Consider the following 21,850-nt stretch of genomic DNA (forward strand, 5'->3'; position numbering starts at 1 on the left):
TAAGAGACATGCTTGTCTCTTTGTATGTCTCTCGCTAAAAGGTTGCATTTGTTGTACATTTCAAAGCCCACATACAGAATGTTTTGAATTCTACAGTCATTTAAAGAAGTTCATTCGGGAAGATTTCTTTTCTCAGTTTAAATATAAAAAGCTGAAAAAAACACGTCATCAGGACAGCGTTCGATCTGCGTGACCGACTCTGGTTTGGCAGCACATGCAAACAACCCTGTCATTAGATTTGAATTTGCACCTAAATCTGTGTTGCACTCACTTATTCTGAGGGGAGAACATGTAGACTGACCACTCCTCTCTGGTTTCACACCAGTCTGGCTTATACACCTCCATCATCTTCTGGATACGGAAGCACAAACTCTTCATTGGAGAGGAGGGAAAATACAGAAGAGGAATTAGCATTGATTTCTCTGAATTAGTAGAATATTGATACTTTTCTGGTCAGAATATATGCCTTATTCTATCAGGAATAGTGCTATATAAATGCAATACATCATTATTATTATTATTATTATTATTATTATTAATAATAATATTATTAATATCAACCAAAGTAGAATACATGAATTACTATTCTCTAAGATGGCTTCAGTGTGTTTGTAGACAAAGTAACAATAAGTGCAAAGTCACTGCTGCCACAAATTCCTGCACCAAATCCTAAAATAATGATGATTTATGTCTTGTTTTGGTTTTCAGTATAATCAGGGCATTTTGGGAAAACCTCTATTTATATAAAGAATCTCTATTTATCGACCACAAGCAGCATGACTGAGCAAAGCCCCGAAGGCCCTCTCTTATTTCACTGCAGAAACAACAACAACAAACACATTCTCGACTCCTTCATTTCTCATCTCTACCTGACACCTTCTGCACCACCTATAGCATTACCAAACTAAAGTGGCACCATATTATCTTAAAGTTTGTGTGAACTAAGCAGCAAACGTTGAAGTTAGATGGTTAAACTGCTAATGATGGGTTCAGCACCATGAGCTGCTGTTGCTAGGGTTTCTGAACTTGACCCATCCACTAACATGACAATAGTATAAATACTGGAGCAGAAGTTGGAAAAAAGTTACTATAGTCACCTCATATCATTACAGTCTACAGTTTGCTATTTAGCTAGATCTTTCCTTCACCAACAACCATGCGTCTTCCTTAATGCCTGGATTTCTGAGTAATAATGAGATAAAGAAGAATTAAGGGAGTTTCTATGGTTATTCCTGTTTATCAATACAGCTATAACAAGGACCTGCTGCTTATCATTGAAAATCGATCACAGTAAATGAACCACTGCGCTTCAGAGAGCTGGTAGTAAACCACTTACATAGTCTGTTTCTTCATCAAGGTCTGTTCTGTCCTTGCGTGCATTGACTTGAGGGAAAACCTCAACCATAAGCTGAGTGTGGGGACCTGGTGCCTTGCCATTACAGTCCCGGTGATCCACTCCTAAACCGCTGCCGGCCACAGACCCTCCTGTAATGGAGCCCCCCGCTCCAGACCCACTCCTTTTGCCAGCGTCTGGGTGGATGGGAGGAAGGCCTGGCGGCTGTCCACCTGCCCGAAACAATTCAGGGAGTTCGAGGGAAAGAGCCCGCCGATCTCTCCTTGCAGCAAAATGCCTGGAGAGGAAAAATGGGGGCGGAGGTGGATGATGAGGGGGCAGAGGATGATGGGAGTGGGCTGGGTGGGAAAGAAGGGACTCCTGCTCTGGCGCAAAGGTGTAGGAGTGGGGCGAGCGGGTGCTGTGCAAGCGGAGGCTGCCTCCCACTGGAGGTAATCCGCTGAACCCATAGCTCCTTCGACCTAGGCTGTTTGAGCTAGACCTGCAGAGCACAAGTGATTAAAGGTACAATTAAAAGGTCATACATATTCATGAACGGCTTGTAAAATGTCAGTAGAACTGTATCAACAGAAGGCGATCAATACTGTTTTATAAAGTTTTATGTGCTAAGCATTTAGACTCGAAGCTAATAGGAAAATAAAATAACATCAAAGGTCTGATGTTTCCAAGGAGGTAATTACAGCTTAATGGTTCTGGAAGTTCATTAAGACAACAGCTGGAATCAGTGGTTGCAACTGAATTTAACTGTGTACCTGCGACTCCATCCAGACTGCGGAGGGAACGGACGCCCCCAGTTGTGGTAGTTGGAACTGCCACCGTGGCGCTAAAAGAGAAACGCAGCATTTCAGAGAAGTTTCTGATCCGCTGAATGTCTCTCAGTGAGGTGTCAAAGACCCAAACACCCCAAAATTAGCAATGACAAATAAAAAGTCCTAAAAAAATTGTTCACTCCTAGAATTTAATATTTTTAATTCAATGGATGATTGTATCACCTCTAGAGCGATCGACTTTCTTTCTGCAATGACTTTTTCGGCACTTACAGTATTCCAGCCAGAGACTAATGTCACTAAAACATTGGTTAAAAGGAAAATGGAACGGAAACAAGAGCGCGGCTGTTAGTGTATGTCAATTATCCACAAATTAAACAACAAATATAAAACAGCTGAACAAACGAAGTATAAATTGAGCTTTTTAAAAATAAGATTGCAGTGCACTGCAGGTTGTCATCTACTTTAATATACAAACCCCAGAGTGCCAGTTCCACTTAAAGGAACACCAACAGTTCTTTTTGTTTCCGCATGTCTAATCCTCTGAGCCTGATGGTTCTAATTATATGTTTTACCCTCGGAAATGTACATGTTGCCAATCAAAACCCGAGCCAGAGAATCTATGCATCGTCCTCTAAATAAACTGTAGCGAAGCATGAAAGCTAAATGTTAAGTAACACTTGAGTCCACACAGAGCTGCACTGCAGATCGCCCAAGAAGAACGGCGAGTGACAGACACCAGCTGCTGCCTTCACTTGCAAGCATATTGTAGCAGTTACAACTTTCTGTAAATCTGATCTAAAGGTCACTGGCTATAGATAGTTGTCATCAAAGCAAACAAATAACCACATGAACGATACATTTATATCACACACATTAGATTATACACATCTACTGCACAGTTAAACAACATGCAAACACTCTACAGGAACGTTTGTGTTGAGGCTCATTCTTTTCTAGCAATATACAACGTTAGAGTGATGAATTTCCATCACAGCCGACAAACACGTCATCTCATAGTCTGAGTGTCATTTCGTGGGGGAAAAAAATAGATAAAAAGTGGTTCCTGACAAAACTTCAACCAAAAACACAACATTTATACACAGCTCTCTCGAACGCTTATTAGTTGAGTGATGTAACCGGTGCCTACTGATATCAATAAACCTGGAGTGCTGTGAGAGAAGAGGAGGAGACTTCACAGTGAAGTGGATCTCGCACACCCACCGTGTTTAACATCGTAACCTTTGCGGTTGCTAAACCACAGACTTTCATCTCACATGTTTTCACTGCCCTTTTTTTTTTTATTACTGAATCATCCTTCCTGTTTGTCTCCATCACCATCTCTCTCTCTCTGCTCCGTCTTTTTTTCCTCCCCTCTACTTCTCCCTGTCGCCTTTTTTCCCTTCTTTCTCCCACAGTTTCTCTGCGGATGAACAGAAGAAGGGAACAGTCAATTAATAGAAGTTACCATGGCAACTGTATGCCGAGCCAGCCCTTGTAGAACTGTTTCAGTTTTTCTTCAGTTCTGGTTCAGTGGACACAACAATAGGGGAATTCCTGCTGTGGATTTTTGTATACTATATATATATTACTGAATGTTTACAGGATGGTGCAAATAAATTGTCATTTATTAGCCTTAATTGCAAGCTTTTTTCACACATAAATGTCACCCATAAATAAATAGCAAAAGAGTGCTATGAAATTCTAAGATGCCATATAATAAGATTTGCAAGAATGTGCCTACTGCATGAGGTGTGGTCATAAAGTCTGCTTGCAGCATGGATGCTATTACTATTGGTGCTTCAGATACATCAGGTCAAGAGTGCAAGAAGCATGCACACTGGTTTATTGACTTTCAAGGGGTTGTGCACAGTGAATTCAATTCATTTCAATTCAGTTCAATTTTATCGATATAGAGCCAATTCACAGCAGCGGTTTTCTCGAGGCACTTTATATTGTCTCTCCTGAGGCTGCTCGGGTGGTGAGGGGGAAAGGGATGAGAAAAAACAAAAAGAGAACACAGAGACACCGTGGAAAAATAAACAGGACAAAACTAGTGCTGCAAAAGACAGGAAGTGCTCAGTGTAATCATGGGAAGCAGCATGACTAAGGTTCACCTGATCCAGCCCTAACTGTGACCTGTTAGAAAGGTTATTGCTCCTAATACCTTTTCAACATTCAAGCACTCAGTACTGAGTTCTCCTGTTGTGCTCAGTCATTTGAGGATCAACATTTGGCCAAAAAAATGAGCCCAGCTATGGCGTGCGGCCCCTGCTAACAGCACACTGACATCGTTCATCATGTGCCCTCGTGGCCAGATTTAGATCCTTTCAACTTCCAAAAATGAAATTAAAGTTCAAGAGTTGGTATTTTGACACACTAGAGTTCTTTTGCCTCTTTTTATTTTCTTGCTCTTTACCAAAAGAGGTCAAATCCAATACACGGTGGGCCATATTTGTTAAGTTTGCAGACAAAACAGGCACTGCGTCTCTTCCGAGTAGTGATGACCCTGCGGTGGGGGATTTCACAGAGTGGGTAAGCTGTCCTTCTTGGACACGAATGCATCAGAAACTAAAGAGATGGCGTTTGTACAGCAGAGTAAACACCTTTCCACTTTTGAGCTTCAGGTCGATGCTGTCTAAAGAAAAGCTGACCAACACATGTACTTTTATTGCGAGCTTCGTGGTTGTTATGTCGGCAGAACCTCTGAGTTTTTTTTATTCTCATTTTTTAGATTCTGGTTGGTCAGGCGGTACAAGTCACTAAACCTCAAAACCAAGAACGGACTGGAAGATGTGACCCTGAATGACCTCCCTCTCTTGTGTAAGGTTAGGCCCAGTCACTCCCAGCCAACCCTCATCCAAGTAGTTCAAGCTGCTTGCTAGCCTGCAGGTCGGGTCTCATTTGGGTCAGCTGCCATTATTCTTTTAAATAAATAATTGTTTTTAATGGTGATATTTTATTCTGGAAGTCTTATTTAGTGTGTTCTTAGTGGTATAATTATTATGTTTTTCAAATTCAAATTCAAATTTTATTTGTCACGTACACAGTCATACACAGTACGATATGTAGTGAAATGCTTGGACAACTGCTCGTGACCTAAAGAAAACAAAAAAAGGAAAAGGCTATGAATAAGATAGGAAATAAATATGAAAAATTAAAAAGGGTAAATTTAACTAGGAAGGAATAAAATATAAATTAAGGTTAAAAATGAAATAACTGTACAACACAAATTAGAATGAAGGGTAAATTTAACTGGGAAGGAATAAGATAAAATATATAAATTAAAGTTGAAAATAAAATAACTGTACAACAAAATACACAATATAGAACTATATAAGAATGTATGAAGAAATCTAAATATAAATAAATATATACACAATAACAGCAGCTGTACAAGGATTAACCGGAAATGAAGAATATAGTGACCAGTGTTGTGCAAAACCAAAGTCCAGAAAGTCCAGTGTGTGTGTAAGAACTGTATGTGTGGGTCAGTACTGTGTGGTGGTGTGATTGAGAGACCGTATCGCCTGCGGGAAGAAGCTCCTCCTCAGTCTCTCTGTGTTGGTCTTCAGGGAGCGGAATCGCTTTCCTGACCTCAACAGAGAGAACAGTCTGTTGTTGGGATGGCTGAGGTCCTTCACGATCTTCCTGGCCTTGGTCCAGCACCGCCTGCTGTAGATTGAGTGCAGGTCAGGGAGCTCGGAGCGGATGGTGCACTCAGCTGACCGCACAACCCTCTGTAGAGCTCGTCTGTCCTGCATGGTGCTGTTCCCGAACCAGGTTAAGATGTTTCCCGCCAGGATGCTCTCTATGGTGCACGAGTAAAAGTTCCTGAGCACCTTGGAGGGCAGTTGGAAGTCTCTCAAGCGTCTGAGGTGGTAGAGACGCTGTCGGGCCTTTTTCACCACGGTGTTGATGTGACAGGACCATGACAGGTCCTGCGTGATGTGAACTCCGAGGTATTTGAAGCTGTCCACTCTCTCCACTGGGCACTCGTTGATGACGGGGGTCTGGTAGTTCCTCTCCTGCTTAGTGCTGAAGTCCACTATCAGCTTCTTTGTCTTACTGACGTTTAGAAGGAGGTTGTTCCTCTGGCACCAGTTCTCCAGATTCCTAATCTCCTTCAGGTAGGCCGTCTCGTTGTTATTAGAGATCAGGCCCACCACGACGGTGTCGTCAGCAAACTTGATGATGGTGGTGGAGCTGGTAGTGGCCACACAGTCATATGTGTACAAAGAGTACAGCAGGGGGCTCAGAACACACCCCTGGGGGGCTCCAGTGCTGAGAGTGGTGGAGGCTGAGACATGTCCGCCCATCCTTACTGCCTGTGGTCTGCCAGTTAGGAAGTTGGAGATCCACTGACACATAGATGAGCTGAGTCCCAGATGCTCCAGCTTGGTGGTGAGTGTGGAGGGAATTATGGTGTTAAATGCAGAGCTGTAGTCTATGAAGAGCATTTTAACATAATTCCCCCTTCTAGTGTCCAAGTGAGTGAGTGATGTGTGGAGGAGATGAGAGATGGCATCGTCTGTGGAACGATTTGGACGGTAAGCGAACTGTAGTGGGTCCAGTGTGTCTGGTAGTGAAGAAATGATGAAGTCTCTGACCAGGCGTTCAAAGCACTTCATCACTACTGAGGTGAGGGCTACAGGGCGATAGTCATTGAGAGAAGCAGGGTGGGGTTTCTTCGGGACAGGAACAATGATGGACTCTTTGAAGCATGTGGGGATCACCGACTGAGATAAAGAGATGTTGAATATCTCAGTGAACACAGGAGCTAGCTGGTATGCGCAGTCTCTTAGGATACGACCTGGGATGCCGTCTGGTCCTGCTGCTTTCCTGGTGTTCACTCTCTTGAAGGCTCTCCTTACTTCATGCTCGGAGATGACGAGCACGTTTCCGGTGCTGGCAGTATCTTCCTGTCTGCAGCCGTTAGCGCCGCTAACACTAGTTTTTATTGTTGGCTTGATGCTTTTGTGGTTTCTGCTGACCGTACAACAAATTGCCCCTCAGGGTTAATTAAGATCATTCATCCTTGATCCTTGAAGTGCTCAGAAAAGGACTTCAAGATCAATCTAAAAATAGCATCCACGGTCAAGGGATGATCTCCTTAAAGGGGTGGGTTACAGCGTACTAGCGGTGAGTGGAGTGTTAACATGTGCATCATACTTACAGATGGGTGACTCATGCTAAACATGACACGTGAAAGAGATGAAAACAGAGAGCCTAACATCAATAGCACATGGTAATGAAATACTGAACATTAGATCTATGAAAATGAAGGGAAGCGGAATTTATAATAATCTTTTTAAAAACATGCAAATGCTATTAATCGCTGAATGAATGATGACGGTCATTCAAAGTTTCATTCACCTTGGTCCACCTGTTAAGGAGGAAATAAGGTTCATCCAGACATATACATACATAGAATAAAGTCATTATACAGGGTGAACCGAGACATCTCAGTATTATTATATCATATTATATTATATTATATTATATTATATTATATTATACTATATTATATTATATTATATTATATTATATTATACTATATTATATTATATTATAGTCAGTATTTTAACATTCATTACAAGCATCTGTGTCCGTAACCTGACATAATGAAATACATTTCAAATGAATTGAACTACACATTCACTGTGATGGATTGCATATTTTGGGCCAGTTTAAAATCTGTAAACAGACATCGTCGACGCTAAATATAAACTTGAAACCAAGGCGTTCTGCTAAAGAGGAAAACATATTTATCATTGTATAAAGCCGCAAACAGCTCATAGAGTCATAACAGGAATGGTTGAAAAGTGCTCGGAGGCAACGTAAACCATAAAGTACACATGATTTGTTGAGAATAGGCTGAGAAGTTGTGTTTACGTGTGTGCACGACCGTCTGTGGTATGACAGTGTGATAAAGTACCAGGGAGAGGGAGCGTCTCTCCAGGCTGCTCTTGCCCAGGCTCATAACGCTGCTCTTTCTAGAATCCATGGTGAAGCTCCGCCTCTCCGAGGAGTAGGATCCCCTGGGTGCTGAAAGGGCACCCAGCTCCAGGTGGCCGTTTGGTGTCAGGGTGCAGATCCTCGGGTCTAGAATGGAAAATAACAGATGGGTTAAAAGTGTTGTGATAGCAATCCAAACTTCCCTCAGTCATAGTTTAATGCCTGACTGCTAAGACATGAGAAGCTATTCTCATATACTTAGTCCAATTTCAGTTGATTTCTGGGATTCAGTCATAAGACTGCAATTCTTTTCTCATAGCCGACACATTTCTTTTCAAGCTGTCTCTGGGTGCCTTACATTTACTAAATTTCCATTTGAAAACCTCCAGGGATGGAGACACATAACAAAAACAAAATAATAAAGAAACGGCAACATGAGACACTGGTATTACTGTGACGGCTGTAACCAACATGCTCAACTTAGTTCTGCTCAATATTAATTTGATCTCTTTATAAACTGCTGGGGATAATAGCAGATGTTACAAATAGGCTCTAATTTGTGCTCCAACCCTGTCCTAAATAAGTTAGAAACCTTATACTGTCAACACTCTTAAGTTGGTTATGGGTGATATAGGGGTGGTTTTGGAGGCATATTCATATTCAATTTGCAGGTGCACAGCTGGGTTAAAAATGAAGGCCAAGTCTGAACACAAGTGTGGTAAATTCTACTGATTAGCTATCTACTGGCACCTGCACATTTAGCCAGGTCTCCTGTCTGCTGTGATCCCAAAGCAAAATTGTCATGAAAATGGCTGTGTGCAGGCAGGAGAGGACCCAGAAGCAGACTCATGGAAATGGGATGTAACTCAAAAACGTCTTTATTTACAGAAGGGGAAACAAACAATACAAAACTAAACTGGGAAAAACTAGTTAGCTAAACACTCGAGAAACACACAGAGAATTCCACACAACCACGAGGGACGATGCGACACGGAACTGCGAGGACCGTAGGAGCACACAGGGAACACAGCTGACACGAATAATGATAATAATGAGACTGAGGAAGAGCAACACAACATGACGGACACAGACGGAGACTATCAAAGTAAAACAGGAAGTACAAAGAGACGTACACTGGAGAGGGAGAGAGAACATGAGGAGCACGAGGGAGAGAGGCAGACATGACAGGCTGGGGAAAACAAGATGGCACAAGAACTCATACAACCATGTAAACGCAGACACCCAGGGGGTGGACAGAATAATGTAGGAAACCAAGATAATCCTTAACATAATGCAAAAAATGACAACAAACAAAGGAAACTTAAACGGCTGGGCCAAAAGGACCCAGGACCATGACAAAAATAGTCTTTAGTGGTTGATGACGTGGCTACGTTGTTAGCACTGCTCTGGAGCTTTTGTTTCCCTGTGATGGAAAACTATCTCATGTCTTTTTATAAACCCTCTTTAGTGACATTTATGAATCATTGGAGCCTACGACAGTGGTACACTGAACTTTTAATGAGTGTCTTTGTCAGGGTCCTGGGACTGGGCGACCCAGGATCCCTGGGCAGTCATGGACCTGCGTATTAGTATTATTATTATTATTATGTATTTTTGGTGTCGTTTCTCCTTCTCTGTGCGTGTACATATGTGTGTTTCTCTGTGCTGTATTAGTCTGTGTCCCACTCATATGTTTAGGCGAGGTATGGGTGTGTATGTCTGCGGGTGTGCCTGGAGGATGGAGCTCGGCCACCTGCAGGCCTGAGGGGTGTGGCCCTGCGGAGGGACTGGCCACACCCGAAGCCACACACCTGCCGCTGATCAGGGCTCGTCGGGGGAGCTACTTAGGAGAGTCTTGGAGCTCCCACCGACGCGGGATCATTGAGTTATCTTACCAAGTCAGTGTGTGTTAGCGTAGGTCTGTGTTGTGCGTATATGTGCTGGTTAGTGTTGACGGCTGCGTCTCTGGTTTCCCTACAGGACGAGGAGTGGTCCGGAGAGGCAGCACGCACGGGGGTGCGGAAACACAACAGCGGGGAGCACGAGCACAGATATCGGAGGGAAGCACGCGCACGGGGTTCGAGGGAGCAACGGGGAGTTATTGTGTTTACAGCTTTCCACTGTAAATAAAGAGCACTGTTTGCATCGCAGAGTCTGCGTTTTGGGTCCTCCTTTCCCCACATCCCCACGGTCTGCCAGCCAGACCGTGACAGAATGATCCCGCCAACCACCATGGACCCAGCAAACTCAGGAGTTGCCACGGAGGAGAGATCGCTCACGCAGCTATGGGATTACTGCCGGAGCGTAATCCAGGCTGTAGACCCACCCAAGAGACATATACAGGTAGTGTTCTTTGACAATTATCTCTCATCCACTACCTTCACCACGAACATTCTGGACATTAACAAACTTAGGCACCTGGTCGCTAGTTTAAGGGAGAGCTCGAGTTTTGAACTATTTGGCTTGGGTGGTCCGAGCATGGACAGTTCGGCTGCTCTCCTAGAGACTCTAGCCGCTTGGTTTTTCACGCATCGGCGGAGGGCTTTCCCGTCGGTGCTCGCGGCACAATCGTTTGATCCGCCGTTACGGAAGGCATGCCGCACTCTCTACCATCATCCCATTACGCCTCAACCCACTCCTGCGGTTTCAGCCCAGTCAGCTGGCAACGGACCAACAGCGCTCATCACCGCAGTGAGTAAACCAGACTCGTTTGTGTCTATTAATCATGTCATTGAAAATCACAACCCAGATGAACAGCAGAGGACTGTTTCCGTACACCCGGCCCCGCCTTCACGGAGGAGAAGGCGTCCTCGCAAGCAGCGTTCAACCACATCCACACTCACTCCTGTGCTGGTCGAAGACTCAGGACCAGCGGCTCTGGATGCCACAGTGAGTAAAATGGACTCTGCCGGTGTTATAAATTCCCTTTTTGTAAACATAAAAATAGAAACTGTTTGCTGTACCTCCAAAGACCCAGCAAATATTCCCTCTGAGACTGTAAGCTGGGAGCTAGGGAGTTCCGAGCCTACAGACCCAAATGACTTTTTGGCTCAGTCTGGCCGCATGGAGACGGAGGTTCTCCCCAGGGCTTCCCCAGAGACCGAACTGGAGGTCTCAGTTGCCTCTGGACCCCTGGAATTTGTTGGGCCAGCTGTAACATTTTCATCCTCTCCACCCTTCATAGTAGCCATCTCACCCTCACCTCAGCCTGCTGCCCAGCTGGTGGCTCAGTCTTCAGTCCTGTCAGCCTCTCACCTTCATCCTCAGTTGGAGGTCGATATGCCGGCCGGACCACCTCTGCCATCATTTCACCCATCTGTCCCTGCATCGCTGTCCAGTCTACCGGGAGTGGCTGCCACACCATCGTCGCCTCCGGATCATCCATCTGTGGCTGAAGCGCAGCCGTCGACTCATCCGCCTGCAGTCGCCCCTCAGCCGTCTGCTTCACTGGCCGCTACCTCACCACCCGCACCTGCCTTGCCCAAGTGGGAGCTCTGCGGGCCCCAGTGGGTGCTCAGCGAACGGGAGGAGCTCGCGCTGCCAGCCAAGGAGGAGCTCGCGCTGCCAGCCGAGAAGCCCGGCGAGCCGGAGGAGCTCGCGCTCGAGCGGGAGCCGGAGCTCAGCGAGCCGCCAGCCGAGGAGCAGCTCAGCGAGCCGGAGGAGCTCAGCGAGCCGGAGGAGCTCAGCATGCCCGAGCAGGAGCTCAGCATGCCCGAGCAGGAGCTCAGCATGCCCGAGCAGGAGCTCAGCGAGCCGGAGGAGCTCAGCGAGCCGGAGCAGGAGCAGCTCAGCGAGCCGGAGCAGGAGCAGCTCAGCGAGCCGGAGCAGGAGCAGCTCAGCGAACCACCAGCAGAGGAGCTCGGCGAGCGGAAGGAACAACCGGCGCTGCCAGCAGCCGAGGAGGAGCTCTCGCTGCCAGCAGCCGAGGAGGGACCCGCTCAGCCGGAGCCGGAGATCAGCGGACCGGAGGGACCTCCACGTCTAGCGCGGCCTCCTCGCCATCTACGTCCGGTGCGTCCACGTCAGCGATCGGCGCGTCATGGGCCTGGTGCCACGCCTCGCTGTTGCTCACCGGAGCAGCGCTGCCGCCACCGGACCCGTGGCAGGCCACCAGAACCGTTCCGCCGCCACCGGACCCGTGGCAGGCCGCCGGAGGAGCAGCGCCGCCGCCACCGGACCCGTGGCAGGCCACCAGAACCGTTCCGCCGCCACCGGACCCGTGGCAGGCCGCCGGAGGAGCAGCGTCATCGCCACCGGACCCGTGGCAGGCCGCCAGAACCGTTCCGCCACCACCGGACCCGTGGCAGGCCGCCGGAGGAGCAGCGCCGCTGCCACCGGACCCGTGGCAGGCCGCCAGAACCGTTCCGCCGCCACCGGACCCGTGGCAGGCCGCCGGAGGAGCAGCGTCGTCGCCACCGGAAACCGTGGCAGGCCACCAGAACCGTTCCGCTGCCACCGGACCCGTGGCAGGCCGCTGGAGGAGCAGCGCCGCTGCCACCGGAACCGTGGCAGGCCCCCTGAACTGTTTTGCTGCTGCTGCCGGACCCGGGGCCGTCCGCCGGAGCTGCTACGTCGCCGCCGTTGGGCTCGAGGTAGGCCCCCTGAACTCTTTTGTTATGTTGATGGGCCGCCTGAGACTGTTTTGTGGCGTTTTTTCTTTTTGTTGCTCCGCTGCGGGATGCGCGGTCGGACTCTGGGACTGTGACCTTGGGGGGGGTTGTTTTCTTTGGGGGTTTTTGCTTGTTTTGGTTCTGCCCTCCGTCCTGGACCTCCCGCCGCCCGCCCTGGGTTGGTTGTACTGTTTTTGGTTTGTGTTTTTGGGTCGTCGGGAGCCGACCCTTAGAGGGGGGGGTACTGTCAGGGTCCTGGGACTGGGCGACCCAGGATCCCTGGGCAGTCATGGACCTGCGTATTATTATTATTATTATTATTATGTATTTTTGGTGTCGTTTCTCCTTCTCTGTGCGTGTACATATGTGTGTTTCTCTGTGCTGTGTTAGTCTGTGTCCCACTCATATGTTTAGGCGAGGTATGGGTGTGTATGTCTGCAGGTGTGCCTGGAGGATGGAGCTCGGCCACCTGCAGGCCTGAGGGGTGTGGCCCTGCGGAGGGACTGGCCACACCCGAAGCCACACACCTGCCGCTGATCAGGGCTCGTCGGGGGAGCTACTTAGGAGAGTCTTGGAGCTCCCACCGACGCGGGATCATTGAGTTATCTTACCAAGTCAGTGTGTGTTAGCGTAGGTCTGTGCTGTGCGTATATGTGCTGGTTAGTGTTGACGGCTGCGTCTCTGGTTTCCCTACAGGACGAGGAGTGGTCCGGAGAGGCAGCACGCACGGGGGTGCGGAAACACAACAGCGGGGAGCACGAGCACAGATATCGGAGGGAAGCACGCGCACGGGGTTCGAGGGAGCAACGGGGAGTTATTGTGTTTACAGCTTTCCACTGTAAATAAAGAGCACTGTTTGCATCGCAGAGTCTGCGTTTTGGGTCCTCCTTTCCCCACATCCCCACGGTCTGCCAGCCAGACCGTGACAGTCTTTGCCTTGTCTTGATGTTTTTAAGGTGCTTTTAACCAAAGATAAAAATTCTGCAATCGTACACTTTTAGCTGTTCTCTTTGGTCTCAGAGGTCTTTTTGTGTTGCTGCATTCCTTTTTTTTAAGAATACACCAGATTGTTGATTTGGCCACTCCTGACGTTTCTGCTCTCTGATAGGTCTGTTTGGGCCTTTACCATTTAATAAGGGCCCACGTCAGTTGTACTTGTGTCTTGGGACTTCACACTAAGAGTTGCAGTGACCTTTGAACATAAAATACCTATACTTTCTCCTATTAGATATTTTAGTTTTCATAATTACCTATTGTCTTTTTAAATATACTCATTTTATTCTCGAGTATTAATAAACTTAAGAGTTTTCAAGAGTTATATGGATTCATATGAACTGGTTGGATGGATGGACAGACAGGGACAGACAAACAGGAAACAGATGCATTAGAAAACTTGATGTACCCATATGAACAGGCTGAAGCCAAACAAAGTATACCTCTGTGATGGATTGCATCTATTCAGACAGGATAGAGGTATACTTTATTAATTTTGCATTTTTAATTTTGCATTTTTCCCATCTATGAAGACTGAGTCTACAAGCTTCCCTTTTTGTCTGCACCGCAGTGCAGAGACCAGATCTTTTGTGCAAACTTAGCCCACTCAGATGGTATAGAAGCGATCCTCCAGCCTCTGAACTCATATTTAATCCTCTCTGAACTGCATTGTTTGTTGGATCTGTTGAGGAAGTCTGTACTGCTTCAACAATTTTACTGTGAGGCTGGATATAGACAGAGCCCATTCATCTTTGTTGACTACAGGCTATTTTCTGCAATTTTATAAGTTTTTAAGCTTTTGGCAAATGCTTCCGTCTTAGTTTGAGTTGAGCACATTTAACCTCCCTTTGGATAAGCCTCAGTGAAAAACAAAGAGCTAAAATTCGATGAGCAGGCAGATTCTCGAGCACGTTGTTCCATTTTGAGATAAATGATGCAGTATGTGAATTGAGGTATTAGCGTTAAATCCTTAAAAATAAACATTTTTAACAAAACCAAACATTCTGACCTCATGCATGTCGATCTTACTTCAGGCCTTTTTTAGCTGAGTGGTACTAATCTAATAACATGGCAGCTGAGTGTAATCAGAAAGTTTGGATGTCGCTCTTACCAGACAACTTGATGGAGTCACGTTTTTCACTCTCGTCAAAGTTGGAGGAGGAGTGATCATCGTCTGAATATGAACGATTTGCATCACCCTGTAGATAAAAAAAATCTATCAGACAGGACTCGTGGTCTAAAAGATTTTTGTCACAGACTTTTTTTTTTCAGATTTTGTCATACGCCAGCCTTTAATCTCCGGGGCAAAACAGTGCTCCCTCACAACAGCTATCAGACGTATTTAAACATACTATCAGACAATCTTAGATCGACGCCCCTCTGTAAGTCTGTAAAACCCTCAAAGTACTGACACACTACTTCAGGAGCCCTCTCAGACTTGGTTAAGACCAATGGGATTTCCCCTACAGTCTTCACTGAGGGAGTAAATTGGCTCAATAATCCCTAGTGTGTCGCAGTTGTAGACCCAGAACAGATGAGTGGAGGAAGGGGAGCGAGCTGGAGGAGAAAAGGCCGACAGCGAGAGAAAGGAGAGAATAAAAGGCAGGAAGAGAGACAGACTGAATGACTGATGGCAGGGTTTTGTTTTGGCATTTCAGAAAGATCAATCAAGAGCCGCGTGATTTGTGTCAATGTTTCCCTCCCAACTCACACATCATAGCTACATGCCATGAATATGGTAATGCTTTGATCTGTGTATGAAAACTCAACTGGGTTACTCAACCACACTACAATTTTCCAGTGATATCATCTGACATCGTTTGACAGCTGAGGGCAGATTGACAGCATCACTTTTGCAGTGTTTTCCACTGAGAGGGATGGCTTCAGAAATTCTGCTGTATTTAATTATTATTACATAGGACCAATACTATAATATATATCATCACTCTTTTTTTCTACAGCACAAAACAGATTTTAAACTTGATTTTTGTTCATTTCTTTTACTATATTTAGATCCTCATGTTCTCAAACCTCAAGTTTGCTCACCTACAAACAAATGAACAGTCTAAATTTTCACTGTAGTTTGGTTTTAATGAAAAGAGACAGAATATCAACAAAATGTCTAGACATTTGTCACTGAGTGAAATACGTATTTGATCCCCTACAACCAAGCCAGAATTCTCATTCAATTCAATTCAGTTTTATTTATACTTCTGGCTCCCTCTTTAGCTGTGTGTCCATGTGGCACACGTATTACAATCAAGTAATCATTAATCAATGAATTATAGACACCCCTGATCTCAACTTATTATGTGTATAAAGCACAGCTGTCCACAGAGTCAATTTCTTCCATTTTAGCCTCTCCTCCACCACGGGCAAGACCAAAGAGCTGTCAAAGGACGTCGGGGACAAAATTGTGGAGCTGCACCAGGCTGGAGTGAGCTACAAGACCTTCAGCAAGAAGCTTGGCGAGAAGCTGACAGCTGCTGGAACGATTAGTCAGAAATAGAAGACATATAAAATGACCATCAACCTTCCTCAGCCTGGAGCTTGATGCAAGATTGAGCTCTTTGGCATAAACTTGACCCGCCATCTTCAGAGGAAGAAAAATGCTGAGAATGACATAAAGAAGGCCTACCCCACAGTCAAGCACAGAGATGAAAACTATGCCTTGGGGCCCGTATAGATACAGGACAACTTCACCGTATTGAGGGGCCAATCGATGGGGCCATGTACTATAAAGTCTTGGATGAGAACCTCCTTCCCTCCCTCTGCTCTGCTTTTTTCCATCCTGAAGATGGATCATTGATTGGTCTTCCAACATGACGATAACACAAAACATACAACCGAGGCAACAAAGGTGAAGAACATTAAGGTCGGTGCATTGCCTCCAGACATCAGTCCTACAGAAAATCTGTGAAGCCCAGAAAATCTGGGAGCTGAATTTTCAAGTTGCAAGAGTCACCCAAGAAAACAAAAAGGACACAAACTCTCCCGAGATGTGTAAAAATCTTTTGAAAAACTATAAGAAACATCATACGCCTCTGCTTACCAACAAGGGTTTCTCCATCAAGCGCTAAGTCATCTTTTGGATCAAAGATTTATTTCACTCAGTGGTGTGTAAATCAATGTAAAACTTTTATGTAATGTGTATTTTCTGGATTTTTGATTGAAATTTGGTGTCTTTCCATTAAAATTAACCTACCAAAAAAATACAGATTGTTTATTTCTTTATCAGCGTGTCAAATATTTGATTCCCCCACTGAACATCATTTCAGTTCCTGCTTGTACTGTGATAACAGTTTGACATTCAGAAGAAGTATTGCAGGAAATACGTTTTTTATGGATGTGATGGCTTTAATGTTGATAGAAGTCACCATATTTAGTGCACAGAGCAAATACTCTGAACATTATGTGTGTAACGTTTGTCTATCCTTGCCTGACTGATAATACAGTCAACTTGTATGTATGAGGTTTTACACATCTATGTAAAGAAGCTAGCATGCAAAGCCCCTCTGCTGAGTTTATTATGTAACAGGAATGATAAAAGATGATGCAGCATAATATCCATACTGCACTTGAGGCACATTAGATTGTAGGTCACCCGAGTTTTGGCAGCTCAATACGCAGTCATTGCAGCTGTATGCATAAAACGGAAAAAAACAGACTTAAAGCACAAAAATACATTTTGAGCTGTGTTCAAATGAAAGCAATACATTACATGTATTACGTGGACTGTGCAGACAGTCTGATTTAAATAGAATTTAATCCATTTTGTCAAATGCCATAAGATGGATGGCTGAAAAACAGTCGAAGTGTTGACTGTGTAGACATGCTGTAAACATGTAAATCTGCTCAATTCAGTGATTATGGAAATCAACAGAGGGCAACAGCTCGGTTTATTTTAGCTGTGAAGGTCTTTGCCAAAGGTTAAATTCTTCAGTTTGAGAGACACAGACAGACTGATATCAGTGGACCACGCAAGAGATCACTGTGCAGGGAGTGCAAGCATCGGGTCAAGTTAGATAGAGAAGTGCCAAAGTTTGGAAATGTATCTAAATCACAGGCGGCCAAACAGCTTACGAGGCCGTGCTTTTTACGATATTAGAGATGTGGCACTTATTTGGTGGATGTTTTCAAATATCTGTAAGCTAAGTGCTCCTCCATCAATTTATACGATTATTCCATTGAGTCGTGGTATAATTTGGACTTATAAACTAGTTAAATTATTGCCAGACATAATCATGTTCATTTATTGAGTTTCTCTGGTGGCTGTTAGAGGCCAATACAACAATAATAATTAGAAATATTTCACTACTGATGAACACAGAATTGGATTAATAATTTTAGATGAGTAACAATTAAAAGATGAACAAGCTTACATTGTGCAGTTTGAAATGTGGCAGCAGTCAGCATCGGGTTGACCTATGCCCCTTACCTCCGCCTGAAAGCCTTCAACCAGGATGGCGACCAGCAGGTTGAAGAGGACGTAGTTTCCAAATGTCATGAGGGCCACAAAGTACAGAGCAGCAAGCGGTGAGGTCGCTGCCATACCATTGTACAAAACTGTGTTCCAGTCCTCCTGGGTCAGAATCTTTGAGATTTGCATAGACAGACGTAGGAGGTTAGTAACACAAAAAGGGCCTACTGATTGTTAAGCGCTAAACGACTCTAGTCATGCTGGAGTAAAAATAGAACTGCAACATCCTTGTGACCAATAAAACAATTTGGCTGGTTGGTTAAACAGAATTTTTTCACTTTTACTGACCAACTGGAAATAGTTACAGTGACCAGCTGGTTGGCCAGAGGTTGAGGATGCAGCACCCTTAACCCTCTTACGCATAGTGGTCACTACAGTGGACAGCTATTCCACTGAAGGCTGTTTTCTTGTATTTGTGTCAGTATTGATGGTATACTTGCACATAAACCACTACATTGGACACTGATGTGTCACTCCATACCCTGCCACCCACTGGGCAGCCAGCGTTGTCCACCTAAGTGGACGTGTAAAAAACTCTTTGAAAAGTACATGTTTAAAAAATGAAGTTCAAAAATCATGCCTGTGGTTTTTTCATGCCTAAAGATGAATAAAAATATCCAGGTTGTCATAACTCATGGATGAAAGGGTTAAGCTATGGGTGACCACTTTGGGTTGCAAGGTGACTGCACTGGATCCCCGTTTGCAACCAATTTTAGTCAGTCACCACTGCATCTCTTTGACGGTGTCAACTCAACTGGTTGCTAACTTTGCCAACAGCAAGAAACTCCTTCCCGGCAGCAACTACGTCACTATTTGTAGAAACATTTCAGAGTTTCTGTTTTAAACATATCAGGTTCTGGCTGTACTCTGAATTTAAAACGTTGATGTGACTGTTTCAATGTGATTATCACAGTTAACTGATGAATTATCACAAAGTGATGGCATGTAATTGTTAACCTGACCCTGTCAGGTTAACAATTAACCTGACAGGGTCAGGTTTGAGGCATGCCTGTAGTTTGAGGCATGTTGTGCTCATATAAATCAAAGCTATGATATGTTGAATACCTGAAAAACGGTGACAATGGCCCACAGCAAGGAATCAAAGTTCTTCCTGTCTGGTACTGTGTCTCCGGTCTCCGTCTTAAGACTGAATTTGCATCCAAAAATGTGCATCCCAAGGATACTGCAATACAATATACCACACAACATACACTCGGTCATCTGATATACCTGACTAATAATTAAATTCAGATCTTTGTTAAATCCATTTAAGCATGATACAAATACAATCATCTTTTATAGAATCACACACAAAGACGCTTTGGATAATTAAGCTGTATCTGTACCCTAAAGGTTCCTAACTGTGTAAATTCAGTTTTATTTATTTATTTATTTATTTTTAAGTGTCATCATTTGTTTTGTACTGTGTGACTTTCCGAGCTGAAATAAATTAAATGGCTGTAAATGCCTGAGTGCTGTTGGACGCTGGGGAACGGCTACATGAGATTTAATCCGCTCCAGCGACCATTTAAAATGTAAAGAACCAAACTAAACATTCACCAACAGTCTCAAACGTTTCATTTAGTAACATTTCTGAAGAAAAAAAGCATTCACGTTGCCATTATGGGTATTAAATGTGGCGTTACAGAGAAAAGTTTTAAATTTAGCTGTTAAAAATCTAACCGATGGAAAAATGAAGTTGTCTAATTACTTTTTTTTTAACACTGTATGTAAAATAACATCTAATTTAACAATGACTTCCTTTTACATTAACCCTGTGTATGAGTCTGAACAGACACACAGAGGATTTTTTTTAAAGCACACTGAGATCTCAGGGTCATTTTCCTCAGACATTACAAAACAAAATTACAGGGATGTGAGTGGCATGCAAATCTGAAAACAGTATATAAATAAAGACAACAAATACTGTGTACACTGAACACCCACTAAAGGACCTATTAACTCTCAAAGCAGTTCTGTGGCAGTGCTTGAGCATCACAAATGTGCCCTTGTTGCTCTACTCACTTAAGTGTATGCTTGTTAAAATCTAACCAGATCATCAAGGGTCTGCTTGTTATTTTGTACCCAGGGTTAATAGCTGCTGTGGAATGTTGTGACCGTCTGTGCTACAATGGTTGCTGGTAAGCAGCTGTGCAGATCTAAAGCCAATACGTGCCACACCATGAAAGTAGAGGGTGAAACAGAGATCTGACTCACAGTACTGTTCCTGACACCAACTAAAAACACAGCTGAAAGAAACGGATCAAACGAGCCGTTTACATTCTTCTTCTTTTATTATGATCACACAGTGTGTACACCTTACCTAAAGATGAAGATGAAGAGCATTAGTAACATGCAGAAGGTGGCCACGTTGTCCATGGTCTTCATCAGGACCACCAGCTGTCTCCTGAGAGCTGGCATGAACCTCACCAGTTTCAGCACCCTCAGCAGCCTGAAGGTCCTCAAAACAGACAAACCACCGTCCGACTGGCCGATAATCTCACACACACTGAGGGGTGAAGCACAAAATGCTGCTAAATGTCCATTTTAACATAGCATGTACAGAAAAAACACTTACATATGTACATAAAGCATAAATGAAAAAATGCCCTTTTACACGTAACTACAATAACATTTACATTTTGGTTGTATTACATAACTACAATAAAAAGTTTAAATTTCATGATACATTCAGTTCATACAGAGCATATTTTCCTCAATTAATTATATAAATAAACAAATCTTTTGTTTTAATATTTAATATTAATATTTTTAATAAGACTTATGTTTTACTGCGAGTCTATGAGGACGAAGAATAATTGTTTTGTTTTGTATTTTGCTCATTTCTTGCAAACACGTTTCAACAGTGGCTATAACTGCAACTACACCTGCCCTGCCTGAGATGACCATATGATGAATATCCACTCTCACTGACATCACACACAGCCAAGAGTAGAAAAAACTGGCTGAAACATTTTGGCTCATGGGAACTAAATGTGAACATATTTTATGCCTAAGAAAACAACTTCTAACTGCTTCTTCGCTCTGTAGTCCATCGTGTGCACACACAGCCCTGGTTCATCACTTGCATTAGGTGCCTTATTTTAAAGCATGATTCAAAGGTCAATGTTAAGTGCCTTAACAAAATTCCTCTGAAAATAGTCAAGTACAAGGACTGCATTGAAAATCAATGAGAAAGCGTCCATTTTCAACACACACTAGCACTGGACTGTAACACATTCAAGAGGTTTATCTTAGCTGGTCGCACACAAGGACTCAACACAACACATCTTTGCTATTGTATTTGCACTACTGCACTAATGCACATAGGCTTGATTTATTTTATATTCCCTTTTATCTTTTCATAATGATCTCTTTCTATACTAGACTGAGAGAGAAACTGCAAACCCTGTACATGCAATGAATTGAAAATCTTGAATCCAATGGCCGAAGGAAGACTTTGGAAGACCTTCTGAAAGACTGGAGAAATATTGCTCAAGATCATTTTCAAGCAATATTGCAGATAATTATTGCTGCAGCACAAGGCCAAAAGTGTTCATTTTCATTATTATACACCTTCAAGTCCCTAACCTTTAAGGGAATCAGTACTGATTCTAATTTCTCATTTCTTTTCCCATCAACTCAAGTAAGTGTAGTAACTGATCCATGTTAAATTTGTGGTCACTTT

General features: G+C 44.2%; 1 protein-coding gene across 1 annotated transcript in view; it reads right to left on the minus strand.

Moving 5' to 3' along the window:
* Positions 1–21,850, minus strand: part of LOC101464297 (voltage-dependent T-type calcium channel subunit alpha-1I) — a 167,166-nt gene that overhangs the window by 63,972 nt on the left and 81,344 nt on the right. The window contains exons 10-17 of the mRNA XM_014411480.3: positions 20,486–20,671; positions 19,228–19,345; positions 18,121–18,276; positions 14,794–14,881; positions 8,060–8,226; positions 2,107–2,177; positions 1,337–1,835; positions 272–372 (exon numbers count right to left, since the gene is read on the minus strand). Coding sequence (XP_014266966.3) covers positions 272–372; positions 1,337–1,835; positions 2,107–2,177; positions 8,060–8,226; positions 14,794–14,881; positions 18,121–18,276; positions 19,228–19,345; positions 20,486–20,671 — 1,386 coding nt within the window. The remainder of the gene's footprint in view (positions 1–271; positions 373–1,336; positions 1,836–2,106; positions 2,178–8,059; positions 8,227–14,793; positions 14,882–18,120; positions 18,277–19,227; positions 19,346–20,485; positions 20,672–21,850) is intronic.

This window comes from Maylandia zebra, linkage group LG6, assembly GCF_041146795.1.
Source record: "Maylandia zebra isolate NMK-2024a linkage group LG6, Mzebra_GT3a, whole genome shotgun sequence".
Classification (NCBI taxonomy): domain Eukaryota; kingdom Metazoa; phylum Chordata; class Actinopteri; order Cichliformes; family Cichlidae; genus Maylandia; species Maylandia zebra.